Source organism: Xylocopa sonorina, chromosome 3, assembly GCF_050948175.1.
Source record: "Xylocopa sonorina isolate GNS202 chromosome 3, iyXylSono1_principal, whole genome shotgun sequence".
In the NCBI taxonomy this organism is placed as follows: domain Eukaryota; kingdom Metazoa; phylum Arthropoda; class Insecta; order Hymenoptera; family Apidae; genus Xylocopa; species Xylocopa sonorina.
The window spans coordinates 11,283,208-11,298,014 of record NC_135195.1 but is presented as its reverse complement, the minus strand read 5'-3'; the positions used below and the strand labels follow the sequence as shown (position 1 = coordinate 11,298,014).

The 14,807-nt window shown below is 45.4% G+C and overlaps 1 protein-coding gene and 1 long non-coding RNA gene across 5 annotated transcripts in view; one reads left to right on the top strand and one right to left on the bottom strand.

Annotated features, from left to right (window-relative positions):
- Positions 1 to 14,807, bottom strand: part of LOC143422285 (neurotrimin) — a 264,124-nt gene that overhangs the window by 10,633 nt on the left and 238,684 nt on the right. For all 4 annotated transcript variants that reach the window (XM_076892835.1, XM_076892836.1, XM_076892837.1 and 1 more), the window contains exon 5: positions 262 to 389. In XM_076892835.1, coding sequence (XP_076748950.1) covers positions 262 to 389 — 128 coding nt within the window. The remainder of the gene's footprint in view (positions 1 to 261; positions 390 to 14,807) is intronic.
- LOC143422297 (uncharacterized) overlaps positions 1 to 14,807 on the top strand; it is a 346,242-nt gene that overhangs the window by 228,461 nt on the left and 102,974 nt on the right. The gene's annotated exons all lie outside the window — the stretch shown is intronic.

Sequence of the window (14,807 nt, the reverse complement as noted above, 5' to 3'; positions counted from 1 at the left end):
GGAAGGGGAAAAAGTCGTATGGGAGCAAAGTAATCCGGGCCGAGCGACGGATTTCAGATAACGTCGAAAATTCCGAAGTAACTTCATTAGAGCGGAAGCTTGTGATTCGGTCTGCGCGCTGGCAAGTTCCAAGGGATGTTTTCGTAGCGATGATCAGTGTCGTCATCAATTCAGATGTTTATTTAGGAAGCAGCTTTCTACTCTAGCTTTTCCTTGGTTTTCTAACGTGAGATACGATAGGAGAAAACGAGAAATACTTACGGCGTCGTTATGATTCCAAAAAATGAACGCTGGCGGTTCTGGACTTAGGAGGACTACGCACGTCAGGTTGATCGTGCTTCCCCGATTGATGTAGAGGTCTGGCGCGCCCAGGATTTCGGTTTTTGGCTCTGAAAAATAAAACAACAACTTCTAACAAATTGAAGCAAGATTGCAGAGATCACAATAAAAAAAATAACAAATACAAAGAATATCGAGCTTCAAACTTTCTAACGTAGATATTGTACTCCAACTAAAAGGGCGGACTTCTTCGAGCAATGAAGAAAGCGAACAACAACCAGGTCGACCTTATGGAAAGGATATTTCCCCAGCGCTTTACAATATGTAGCTGAATTACAATATTTCACCGGGGCGAGCATCGAACTTTCCCACCCGAGCGATAATGGTCCCCATAGGCGGTGAATAATCGTTCCCGGGCTGTATTTATCATGTCGAAAAATGCCAGCGACGTGGACGCGGCGGTATTTATAGTCGATTCGGTCCGCCGATCTGTTCCGTGTGTCCTTTTCACGTAACCGAAGAGAGCGATGCGGTTGACCTGGCCGTTGTGCGCCACGGTTCGAAGGAGCACTTTGAGCCGGCTCGTACAGAGAGCAACACCCGTTGTCGCGTGCGCCGCGTCAAAGAGAAAAAGAGACACGGAAAGAGCGGATCGCGTGGACCGAGAGGAAGCGCGACGAAGAGCGCGCGCGGTCGGGGAGTGTCGTTAACCAGAGGGAAAGAGAAAGATCGAGGAAGGAAGAAAGGGTGGTTAGGCAGCGAGAGCACGGATGTTGGCGAAAGCGAGTCGAAAGGGTGAGTTGAACAGTGACGCGAAGGGGGAAAGCGTTTTGGCTGGAGCGGACGAATACGTGCGCTCGTGTTGGAGCTGATGCGTGTACATGTGCGAGCGTATGTCGTCGGATGGTGAAAGACAGGGGTTGGAAACGAGAGAGGTCACTCGATGTAGATCGATGCGAATATTTTCCGGACGGCCTCCTCGACGAGGATTGACCGGAATAACCGGGCGTAGTACTTTACTGCTTTGTGCAGCAGATGATGCCAGAGACGATGGTTATGTCCCTGGCTGTAACCTTTCGCCCTGCTTTCTTGTCTCGTCTAGTTGCTCGGTGTAGTGTCACGTTGACACTCTTTTGAATACGCTCCGTTCTTTATCTTTGTTCCGTTGCTTTCGTGTGCATAAGTAGTACATAAGTGGCACAACAGAATCCGTGTTACGCCTTGCTACATGGAAGTAAGTATCACTGAAAGCTGCGAGTATTTCGAGTCTTGCATTTTCCATAGAAAATAGCTGGAAAATGGGTGGAAGTCGATCAGTTCTGAGGATCTCAAGTTATTCGAACGAGTGTGATGTAACGCCTAACGCACTTCGAATGTGGACGCATATAGGGATGAAAGCTTGAAAAGAGAATGCACGGATAACGAGAAAAGTAGGTGTGGAAAATAGAGAGGAACGTTTGAAATGCGTATACATTACCACTTAAACAAACATAAAATTTCAACGTCTCGGTTCTGTTCCGTTCAATCCCCAGAACCACCTACAGACCTCGTTTCCAAACCCTTTCGACCGTGCGCAATTATTCCAGCCACCAGCCTGGAATTTCTCAGTTATCCTTCATTATCGAGGATACGGTCAGACCGGAAAAGGGATTAAAACGAAGAAAAGGTGGAGAAAGAAAAAAGTGAATTGGCAGATAAAGATTTTCTTCGCGTTACCGTTCCCTCGGTCTACTTCTCGCTCACCGATTCTCACTCTGGTTCGTACCGCTTGATTCGCGTCCCATTTCGGTTACAGATCCCCTCCCGCTCTCCTATCATTTTTGCCCAGTTTTCTCTCTATGATCGCTTCATCGTGGCCGCGGCAAAAACCAGCCAGTGCCGTCTACGGATCGATCGATATCGACGGATATACGCGAAACGCTTTAACGTGGGTTAACCGCAGATGAAAACCGAAACGGCTGGACCGTGCCACGCGAGCTGAAAATCCCGAATCGGCCCTCGAATACGATTTCAGCCGCGTGCTCCGCGAAAGGTGTATCCGTACCCTTCAGATTCTAATTAGTGGCTCCGAGTGGAGCTTTCTCCGTACGTATGAACGGGCCGTCGGACATCCTCTGTTAACGTGTTCGAAACGAGGGACATCGAGGAAGTTATTGGTACATCGCGAGCTTTTAACTATTCATTATTTATCGGAATTTATTAGGTTTTTAGGACATTTTTATCGGTCTTTCTGTTCATCCCTCGAGTACCGTTCGATTTTTCGCGTTCGAATTTTGTTCTGAGTACAGAAAGGGAAGCGTTACTGCAACTGCAGTATGCAAGCGTATGTGCGGAGTATCGAAATTTTTGGACGACAGTGTATATTCATGTAAATTAATTCGACGGGGAGAGCAGAGGAGGAACGGTGGAAGGTCGTCGAGGATAGAATACCAATGGCATCCGATCAATCTATCATCGTCCCTATATCACTGATCCCTGAACGCTTTTGTACTTAGAGGTACTATTTGTCGAGGAGTCCACAAAGCGTACTTGAGTGCTTCGTTGTTGACACTCGACCTAAATAAAGCGCCGTTTACAATGACGTCGATACCTATACCTCTCTTCGACGGGAACACGGTCCCCGGTTGTCACATGGAAAAGACTGGACGCGGATCTCGACAGAAATGGAATCATGAGGGTAGAAGAAAGGAGGCAGAGAGAGGGGGAGAGAGAGTCCTGGTGATTGACGATTGTACAGTGGACCGAACGGTAAATTGCGTTAGGCAATTCTGTGACTATGTACCCGACTGTCCCGAATACAACCAGTCGATGGGAATAGAGAATGATTTCGGGCGAAATAGAAACTCGAGTCGCACTGTTGGAAAGTAAATGACGTTAGGGAGTATTATGGAGTTCGAAACGAATTACACTTTGTCTAAAATGGAAGAACATTTTATTTAATAGATGACTGAACAGTTTTACAAGCCACTGTACGTTCACCGGGCGATAGCGAAAGGATCTTATCTTCGAAACAGCTCTTGGAAATTGTGCTTCGATTCGGTGAAAGTGGGTCGGCAAGATTTCTCTTCTTCTTCTTCTTCTTCTTTCAAGCCCTCCAGGGGGTGGATAGCGGGATCGCGGTTGGGACAAAAACATCGGATGCAAATTGCTGTTCTTCTCTTCCCGTTTCCCCCGACTCGAGTGGCATCGCTAAACCGACAAATCAGTTCGCGTAGCGGCGAGTTTACATTCGAGAATTGCGAACGTTCGTCTGACGGTCGCGTGCACCGCACGTGAGTGGTTCGAACAGCATCGAAAAGAACGACTTCTCGTCAGCCGGTTGGCTGCGGCGCGTACGGAATGCAAACCGGACCGTTTCTACCCTCTGCCTCGCACCCTTGTTCCCGTTCGCGGCTTTGACAAAGCGATCGAACCGGAGAAAAGTTTCGCAATTTTTTTACGGCCCGCGTCGATGCTCGATCTAATTTGCATTTGTTCTTATCGGTGAACGCCTTCGATACTATCGACAGAGAAGTTGCCCGATCAGATGTATCGGATCGGTACGGAATTATATAGCTGCGCGAGGAATTGATGTTTTTTTCTATAAATTGCGAAATATTGGCGTACAAATATTTTATAATCTTTTTATACCGCTGCGTTTGAAAATGCGAGACGTTCAATAAATCCCGATTAATATTTATATTTAGCCGCGACGCTTGTTAATCTTCAATATGTGCTTATTCAATAACTTTCTTCAAATTATTTCTCGTATTAACCAATAACTTCCGAACGACTCTCCAGTGGTCAGCGTTTAAAGTTCTGTATCACAATGTCCACTCTTACACAAGTTTCTTCCCTTACACAATTTTTTATTTAATTCTACAGAAATCGTGATTCATTGTCGTTTGACTGTTTCAGTGTTTACCATCGAGACCATACATCGGTTTCACGTAAGAACGGGCAATTCCATTTGGCGAAAGGTATTTCGAAGTGAAAGATGTTTAACCCTAGCAAATATTATGATCTGAAACCGGAGCAACTTTTCGGCTCGTCTGGTGCGCTTTGAAGCGGATAAGATCCCTTGATGGAAGAATACCCGCATGTGGAGGCAGATTTCGCTTGGTATTGGTCGTCGCGCGAGCCGAATATGAAAGAGGGGTAGTTTCGAGCCAGTGGCTGGTTCGCAAGGGCTCAGCATTGCCATCCAGAGGGCGACCAAAGAACTTTCTTAATTTTTCTATCCCTCCTCGGCAACTTTTCTCGTTGATACGACTCATTTGTATCGCGACGGTTGTGCTTTGCTTGTTTGTCATCGAGAACAACGGCTGCGGGCCAAGCTAAGTCGAAAATTAATGCGGATGCGCGCGTTCTGAACGCGACAGAGATATCTCCTGTCGTCTCGCAGATACATTAAACGATAATACGGTTTCAGGTTCGTGGCGAAGGACACGTTGAACCACTCTTTAACGTATCGCGCAACGTTGATCACGCCTGTCTCCCGTAGATTACAGCGCAGTCATCAAGTTTGTCGTCGCCGCTGCTTGAAGGATTTTAAAACCGCTCGTTCGCGTCCAAAATTGTCCGCAGTAAAATTCGACAGCCGTGAGCGCTTTTACTGTCACTCTAAACAACGATGGGGCGCTAAACTGCGAAGCCTGCGAGATGAACGATAAATTGACGCGTCAATAGAACGGCGAACGGTGTCGTTCTGCAGACTCGCGCAGTTTTTGTCGGCGAGCCGTCGCGTTTAGTCGATTTATCAAATTCGTCGTGGCCTGTGACGTCATTTCGTGGTTGTGGTTGCTTAAATACACGTCAATCAGCCTCGTCGTTTCGCACTCGTTTCGTACATCGTTTAATATAACATACGCACTTGCTTTTTAGCGTTATTAAATTGTCGTCGATCCCGGATTCGTATTGCCCGGAAAATTGATCACGATTGTCGCGCGGGTCAACGGATTATCATGACTGACATAATTAAACGTTGCGTCGATAACGTGAAATGCAAGTACATTCTTTCAACGCAATTAAACCGGTACGTTTTCGATGGCAATAATTTGTTCGCGTGGAAATCCGGCTTTACTTTCCTCGCGAAATTTATCACGAACCGTCGTATACCCGATTACCGTACGTTCCTCCACCCCCCGTTTCAATTTCGAAAACACGCGAGCAAGCGGGGAATCCTGAGCCGAACAACTTTCATCTCGATATTAACTTTATTCGTCTCAGGCTCGTGCTCCTCCTCGGCTATATCGTAAAAACGTTTCGCTTAGGAAAATATTTGCTCGAGCTTTTCGACCACCGCCGGGCAAAAAGTCTCTCTCTTCGACGGGTGGAGAGCGCACACGCTCGTATGGCTCCGTGCAAGGGATCTGTTTTACATTCCGCGCGAGGGGTTTGCGTTAAAAAGCAACGCCGCAATGATTTCGGTGGCTGCGTGCTCGTGTACGCGGTGAGAACGTGGCGGTTTCAGAAGATGCGGAGTGAATAGGTGATTAACGTGGATGTCAAGGGAACTTGATACTGTTAAGTCGTAAGGTACGAACCAGCTGTAGGATTCCCCTTTTGACGAACATATTGTTAACTAACGATACACCTTTTCTAGCTTGTTTCGCGTGTCTCTGCTAAAGTTGCAACATTCTAAATACCATCCTATATAGAAAACACGCCTCGTTAATATTACATCATTTATCAAACTTATGGTCTACTAGCATGGACCATTACTTCGTTCGACGAAGAGACAGCGTTCCAAAGAGTAAAATATAACCTAATCATACAGCAACAAGGGTTGTATCATCAAAGAATCCCTCTTCAACGTCGTCAATCATCATCTATACTAATCTCTCGTATATTTCTCCAAATAACACAAGAGAGAGCTGGCGAGTAATCGTAAGATAATTCAAGGAGGGCCAATAAATCTGAGATCACCTTCTGTTCCATCAGCGTATCACACACTCTATTTAGCCGGGGTTATCGATTATCAGAAAATTCACTTATCCGATGGGAGGGCCGATCTCCAACCCCGTTCTCGATAATCGCCGTATTTCGATGTACAATTCTCCGGGCGGAAGTACCGGGGGTGGGACGCGGAGAATCCCCTTCGATACACCGTGAGAGCCTAGACACGGGATCGGCCGTCGGTTCACGTTCGAAAGGCGATTTGCCTCCCGCCGGTTCGGCTTGGTTCGAGCGTCCGCGTTTTCAAGGCGGCGGCTCTCTTCATGGTCGACAGTTTCTCGCTTGGACGGCCAGAATTTTCAGCGCGGAAAAGCACGTACGAGGCGCTCTGCTAAACGCGAACGACCGCGTCGAAACGGAACTATATCGTCGCGCCGATATTTTCGAGCTTGGACATCGGGGGTTGACCAGGCTCTCTGTAAACGCTTGATGAAATAACTCTTGGCTAGACGGTTTGCTTCACCCCAGAGTTAGATGGTTAGATGAAATACGTAGATTGTTGTTCCAAGAAATTGAAGAGAATTTCCCAATTTATTCCCCGTTTGTTTCTGTTAGACGTGATTCAACAGTTGTTTCAGATGACTGGTATTTATAGATACCCTCCATAACGCGGTAGGAATTGGTCCACTGGGCAAATTCCCATTACCTGTGTTTCGTCGGTGGAAAGTGTCGGGGCGAGTACAGGCGGCAGAGAAGAATAACATCGCCGAGCGAACGTTTCCACGAGCCATAAAGCAGCGTGTGTCCAGGTGTTCCAAAAGCGTCACAATATCGCTGGCGAACAAAAGTTCCGGGCACCGTCGAGCGTATGATTCTAAAAATGAACTTTCACCGCGGCCGGCCGTTGGAAAATATTCCGGAACGGCGATGGCCGCCCTAAATTCCGCTATAAGGCCGCTGGCACGTGATAACGTCTACTGCGAAAGTTAACGTTCGCCATTTGCCGCTAAAAGCCCGGCCATCAGTTTCCTCCGGCTCGTCGTTACTCTACCTCCCTATGCTTAACCCTCTTCTTCTCTTTTTTTCTTTTCTCTCGTCCGTTACACGTCTCCGTGTTCTCGCGCGTTCCTCTCTCGCTCCTACCTTTTTTTTCCTTCCCCGTTCACCGACCATACGCGATCCATGGGGCGTACGTTGTACATTTTGACCTACGAGAGGCACCGTGACCCCGGAGTTCGCCGTAAAACTTGTAACTTCCCCCGTCGAACGGGAACCCACCCCAGTGGCGCGTTTGACCATCGAACGGAACCTGGGACCGGGTCCTTTGACCTTCGATCGGCGTTCCGGAGAAGGAAAAGTAAATTGGTCCGCTTGGACAGTGGGGTTAAATTGGTGGGAATAGTTGGTCGGTCGATGGTATATTTGATATTTTTTTTGGTGTGTACATGACTTGGAATTATCGAATAGAAACAAATTTTATATAAGGTAGAGGAGTATTTGAAACATGCATGGTAGAAAATATATTTGTATTCATTATTTTCGCGCGTGTACAATATTTTCCCTGAAACCATGAGCATTGTGGGGGATGCGAAGGGAAGTGGCAGAGGATCGTACGGTACAGACGGGATTTTCCTTTTTTAGAATCCCCTATACAGCGTGGATGGATATATTTCAGGAAATTGAAATTTGCTCGGTCTGCTTTTATCGAATCAGGAGATTGAACGTAACCTCGATTTTGAACGGGCACAATACGTAATCCTGGCTGAAAAATATAGGGAGGCGATCGCGTTCCCTCGAAATATTCCTCGTAAGATGTCCCTCCATAGACGAACAACTTTCACGTAAACACACCCTATAGTAGGATCAATTGCCTCGATATACGCGGTCCCGGAAAACTTGTGAATTTCCGCTGAGACACGACGAGAGACGGCACTTCCAAATTTACATGTTCCTTTAATTTCCGTCGACCATCAAAACGTCGGAAAATCAAACAATTTTATCGACCACCCGCTCTCTCTTTGAACACGGAGGGTCTTCGTCGAGACAACGAAAATTTCACTTCAAGGTTGAAACGAAGCACGATTTATTAAAATTATTGCAGCCCCGAGTAATGTTCACGATGAATCACCAAGTGGCTACAAACGGAGCGTTCGCTTCAAAACCCGAGTACCTTCGCCTCAAAGCTTTCAGCGTAATTTTCGCGTACAATTTCTCTTCACCCTCCGCGAAACGATTGAATGTCATATACACGTACACACACGTGTACAGACACGGAAGTTGTCGTTATTTATATTAAGGCGAGAGATAAACTTTTTCGGCGTTGTTCGCGAGTCTCTCTCAGGGTAGCAAGGAAGTATTCTCGCGACCAATGGACGTAGCGTTGCGAATAGTGAAGAGAAGAGGTGAAACGGGAAGAGTTACATAGACGCGAGCATTGTCTGCGCGATACACAAGCAAGTTCAATCAGAAGTGAACGGAAAAGAAACGGCTATATATTGTTGGTTCGCTGGCGCGCAATTTTTCTCCGGTTTTTAAAACGACGACCCTTTGAACGGCCTCGACGACACGTATAGAGAGAGCAGGCGCTCCTGTCGTAAAACCCCCAAAGGGCAGTTACGTGGGTGCATACCTAATCAGAGAGACGTCCTGCGGAATGTTTGAAAGGCTAGTGCCTCGTGATTCTTCCCATCTCGTGCCAAGACATTCGTGCACCTTTGTCAGACACGCTCCTAAAGGACAGCCCGGAAACTGTCATTCCACGATGTGGTATTCGTTGCGAACCCCCCGCAATTCACTGCGAGACTTACTCATTTGTATATACGTGCGTATACGCTCGCTCTTGCGCCATTAGTCGAAAGTGTTTCGGACAGAAAATTGATACCCCCATATTTCATAACGTTAGAGAATCGACGTTCGCTTAATGGATTTTAGTTGGATCGCTCGAGCGATCGCAACCGTGTAGCGCTATGAATTTACATTTGTCTGATTCACGGAAACGTATGTGCTTTGTGAGATATGTTCGTTTATCGATGTAATTGGAGGAGCTGTTTGGACAATTAACCACGCAGGAGGTAATGTGTGATTTGTGGCAATAAGATACCACGGCAATGCACCGCGGGGATCGTTTATAACGATTCATTTAACTGTATGCAGTATCAGACCACAGAGCAAAGTGGTCAACCCCGTGGGTCGTTGGTTGGAACTGCTTAATTGGACGGTCTCCTCTTCGTCGACGTAAAAGTGATAAGACAAGTAGTGGCAACATTTGGCTGCGATGTATCGCGATCTGATTTAACTTGACGTAGTCGACTGATTCCATTGCAACATCCACCAGCACCCTCGTGAAATCCGCAACAATAGGTGGAAGACATTATTATGCGGATTTTCATTCTATTCAAAGTCGTTCATCAGTCCACTGTCAGTCAACATCGTTCACGCGAGCAGGAATAATACAGGAGTTAAAAGGATGCGTGCTTTTATACACCAGCGAGATCCAGGATCCACTCGGACCGTAACGAGGCTGAAGAGGCAGTCAAGGGAAAAGGGACGCTCGGTTACAAACGGAGAAGAATGCCTAACGACTAGAAGATGAGCGCGTTCGCTGATAAGACGAGTCTTTACAAATTCGCCCGGCTAAAGGACGCCGGCAACAATGCTTGAATAGAAAGAGAAAAGGCGCGTCTCGAGGCGGGGAAGATGAACCGTCCTTTATCAGTCATTTCTGATTTTCACTTCCCACCCTTTGCTTTCCCATTCCACTCGAGTGGAAATTGTTCTTACTCTTGCCACTTTCGTCCATACTTTGGGAACGTTTTATGGAAGAGCGATTTATTCTTGGTTGTCGTCGGATGAATTTAGAAATGAAGTTTCAACGTCAGACTTCCCTGCGGTAACTTCAATGCCTCTACCTCCTCGGGGTATATCTAATTTATGTCGTCTGATCGCGAGAAGAAGATATCACACGCCAGTAGATCGTAAGAAACAAACAAATCTTGTGGAAGATGAATGTCTGGCGTTTTGTAAACGAGATATTCACCGAGGCGCCATTTGTTTGCCTGAAAAATCTAGGGAACTTCGGTGAGAACGTCAGCGACGAGGAAGGAACGTCAGGGCGGCCGAAAACTTCTCGTGGCGTAGATATCTCCTCCATTATGTATGCACCCACGTCAACGTCGTTTGAGGATCTTATCGTGCTGTACTAATATTTCGGTACCCGCCGTCTCCACTTAAAAATCGTTTCTGTTTCGAGTGTAATCAACTCCGTGTTTCAGTAAGAATTTTTATAAAATCTTGGGATGAGAAAAAAAAAAATTAAAAAATTATAAATTGTTGCGCAAAGTGATAATTTAATTTCCTCGTGGGTATCTATCCAGGCGACGTGTACTTTAGTTAGGAATTTCCTCGAGATTGGCCCCTCGCGCGCTGGTAATTAAATCTGTGTAGCAAAGCTGGCTGAACAGGAAAGTATAATAAAAAGATGCTGGAATCTAGATTCTACGGTTTACCCTTCCGGTGAGCAGAGGAAAAAAAGAGTTCTGTTTTTGCGCGATTAATCGAACTCTCCCCCAAGGCGCTAGGGGAATCGCTCTTAACTCCAATTAGAGCGACGCGCGGCTTCCCCAGCGACTTCCGGGGGACAGAGCAATCATTGTCTTCGAAACTTTCGTCGGTCCTTGATAAACGTCAGAATTGTATCTGTAAATTCTTCTCCCGACAGTCTTCTCTTGTTCTCCTTGCGATCCTTTATTCTTCTTTCTCCTCCGCGTTTCTTTGATTACGTCGGATTCCATCTGAACTTTCTCGAGAACTTCCACTGAACGCGGAGTCGTATTTTATGTCCACTTTACGTTAATCCCAATTCCGATCTTGAATTTTGCGAGTTTGTAAGATCCACGAATATGAAATTGGATGATTTTGGTGCTGGAAAAATTGATTCGAATTGATGTGATTTAATGATGCGCGTCTGGTCTTTCCGATATTCTTTCGTTTTAATCTTCTACGCACGCGAATGAATCTAGTTATTCGTTCTATTGGAAATTTTCATGGGCGTGACTAAATTTATGGATGACGATGTGCATTGGATTTACGGTAGCATTTATTTCGAGGGGAAAGTTAGCAAAAACTGCTGAATGTTGTAGCATGAATGATAAACGCAAAGTAAACCGTAAAATATTTAATATTCGCGGATAAATAAACGTGCAGTTGAGTATACATAAAAAGTACGCAAGGTAAATTGTAAATATTTCATACGCTAAAATAGTAACCGTATTTAATGTAACACAGCATCTCTGTTTTGCCAATACATGTAGTACACACTTTGTAAACGGCTTGAAGTGTCGCTCTTTCCCAGCGGTTTTTTCGTTGCTCGACTCGCGTTTAACCGAAACCGAATAAATCTCTTTAAAGCTCGACATTCGATCCGTTTTGTATTTTTCTATCTTGCACCTATATTGAATTACTATCGTTCGTACTTCCGGTGAAAAGAGGGCTCGTTTCTAAAGCTTTATCGTGCGCAGTACATGGGTGGTGCAATTTAACGTAAACATTTGTCATCGCGTAGGTGGTAGTGGAACTTCGCGACTTTCGAAACGATGCTACCAAAATGTAGGTTGAAGAATTATGATGTAATGTAGCAGTGGGTATATAATACACGTACATGGCAGACGTAAAAGAGAAACGCGTATTTTATGGATAGTATTAGAGGTTTACACAATTTTTGTGGGGGGTTGTAACACCGCTCGTGCAGCCAGCAGTAACCTGTGCTACTTGCACGGCCGTATGAAGTTTGTTGGCGTAAACTTTGATGGATCCGTCGACGCGGGCCGGATATTAGCGTAGTTTGCGAAGACACGACTCCCGCGTAAGTGGCGCATTAATGAGAGAAACAAACCGTATTGTACGCGCGACACAGTTGCCGGCTAAATTGCTAATTAGCAGAAACGGGGAAATTCCAACTTTCGTTAATTCTGCCGGCAAATTAATTTATCGTTTCAGTGTTTAATTCGCGAATTCATCGCGCCAGAAACTCCGTTTCATTGCAACCGTGTCCCCTCGTTTCCGGGAGATCTCCAGTCCCGATCTTCGAGACGGAAAACGAGCGAACTTTACGTTTGTCTATCTTCGAGATGACTTCGCGACGCTGGAAATCGGGGACCGATAGTTTCTGCTACGAAGACGATCGTCCAAGATCTCCTTCAAGACCATGCGCTCTTCCTTTCCCTCCATTTCGTTCCTTGACTTTTGCACTTCGACGCTGCTTCGATTTCTCGCCCGGTATTTCCCGACAGTACCAGCGAAAGGATATTTAAAACGATTATTTCGTTCGTCAGATGCGTTCTCCATTGAAATTACTCCGTTGTCGAAGGAACGAATATCTCTCTTTGAAATATGTATACGTGATTTTCATTTTATTTTCTGTCATACGCGGTCTCGATCATATTTCATAGAAAATGCACAATACACGACGTACAGTGTATGGACATATGGATGAGTGATGTATGAAAATAATAATATCGTACATTTTCAAATGTTACGCTGAAACATCGGAACGATGCAGCGGGTTATAGAAACGAGAAACAAAAAAAAAGTGGTTGGAATTACGGTTACGCGGACAGCTTTTGCGCAAATTAATTTCTGTTACAAAAAAGAGGGAGGCTACGTGGAAAAGGGGAGGCGAAAATAAAATAGCTGAATGGATTGATAGGCAAGATATTAATTGAAATTTATCAGCCGCAAAGCGGAATATCCGACAATTGTTCGCTTTACGGATAGATGAATGCTGTAACACCGTTTTGTTCATACACGCGTGCATTTTATTTATAAAACGATGCTGTTTGTCCCGTTCTTTTTTTGGAATTATGGCGTCAAAACGTGGAAATACAGAATCGAACTTTGTGCCATAGCCACGTTATTTTTTTCTTTTATTTAATTTTATTAACATGTGTCGTGTGAAAGGAGTTGTTAACAACACGCTTATTGTCGAGCATACTTGAACACATAATTTACGGCACGCTCGAAAATTTGGCTACTTTTGAAAACATCGAAGTTTCCAGTTTTGAAGAGTGCTACTATGATCTCGAAAACTAGCGAATACGTAATCGTGGATCGGAACTGCGTGGTCGGTGAGCAACTCAGAAAGTTTTGTGAACGAACACGCTTTGCACGTAAATTCGTAAGTTCTAGTGCTACTTCACGCGAAGTACGCGAAGTTGGCGTTTCATCTTGCTGTGGTCTTCGAAACTTCGATTCCAACGCAAGTATTATTATTTCCAAAAACGAAAATTTCATTTTTGAAGAAGAAACAAGAGTGCACTTTGGATTAAAAGGGATTTCGATGACCACAGAAAGGTCGAGCAATCCCTCCGTGCATAGCCGCGAACAGCAAGAACATACACGCTCTCTCAGCGCTACACGTTGAAATTTCAACGAGCCAGGGTCTTGTCGTAAAAACCACCGTCACGTACATGGCCGTTTATGTCCTTTGTACCGTTTGTTCGGCACGATCATTCGTTGAGCACCCTGTACGCGATCGGAACGAACTGTAAAAAAATATATGAGAGCGAGGCCGGCCGAGGTGTAAATCGTACACACGCTTTGAAGTATTTACCCACGATTTGCTCGCACAAAATAATGTTTCTATGGTATTGCCCATAAAGCTGGATTAAATTTTACTTTTCGCGACTGTGAAAGCTAGCGTTGGCGAAAAGAGCAGAAGTTAATTCCAGGTTGTAACGCGTGATATTTAATGAAAAAAATTGCACTTTGCAAATCGTGGGTGCACTGAAAAAATTGGATTTTATAAAGCCTGAAAACCTCCATTATTTTATTTATATATTCGTTGCTGTATCAGAATGCACGATACTGATGTGGCTAGATACATTGTTAGTCAAAGCGACATCAGTAACCAGGAACCGTTGGTGTTAGAGACAACTTAGCTCTAGACACCACTTGTTCCCAGGTGGAGTCTGGTACTAATTGTAAGTGGTCCCACAGGTGGAAGGTATCAAATTGATCTGGTCCAGCAGACTATTACGGCTAATATAGTCCTGCGGGTGCAAGTCGACCTGTACGTGAAGAGAGAGAGTTGATTTCTACGGATTTCTGGTACAATTGTTGGTTCCTGGGTCTCCAAGTTGTCTATGCGCATCATATCGTATACAGTTTACCGCAAACAGTCAATTACTTTTCTTTCTTAAATGTTCCAACTTTCATACTCTTTCACAGTAATGCAAACTGGTTTGTTTTTCTAGGTAAAACTATGACAGGTTCCTCGAACGGAACATCGTCAGCGCACGTCGAACTGTCAAACCGAACGCGTGTCACGAAAGTTCCTGCACGATTCGCGCACAACGTTGAAGCGAATATACTGGCCAGTGCTTAGCATCAAAGCACGGACCATTGCACAGTGGTTCTTCGCAGGTATTTATCAGAAAATAGAGCGGCGAATATTATTACGGCATCTTTCATCGTTGCCAGTGTCAGGCAAGTTCGGAAAAGTGGAGCGAGCCGTGGTGTCGGATAAGCCGCGCGACCTACATATTTCAGTATCACGTGTTTCTCTGGCTCCTCTGTAATGCCAGTGAGTGCAGGATGCCCTATTTACAAGCATAGATAGGGGCTACCGCGGAGAACCTTTCGCGCGGACGTAATTT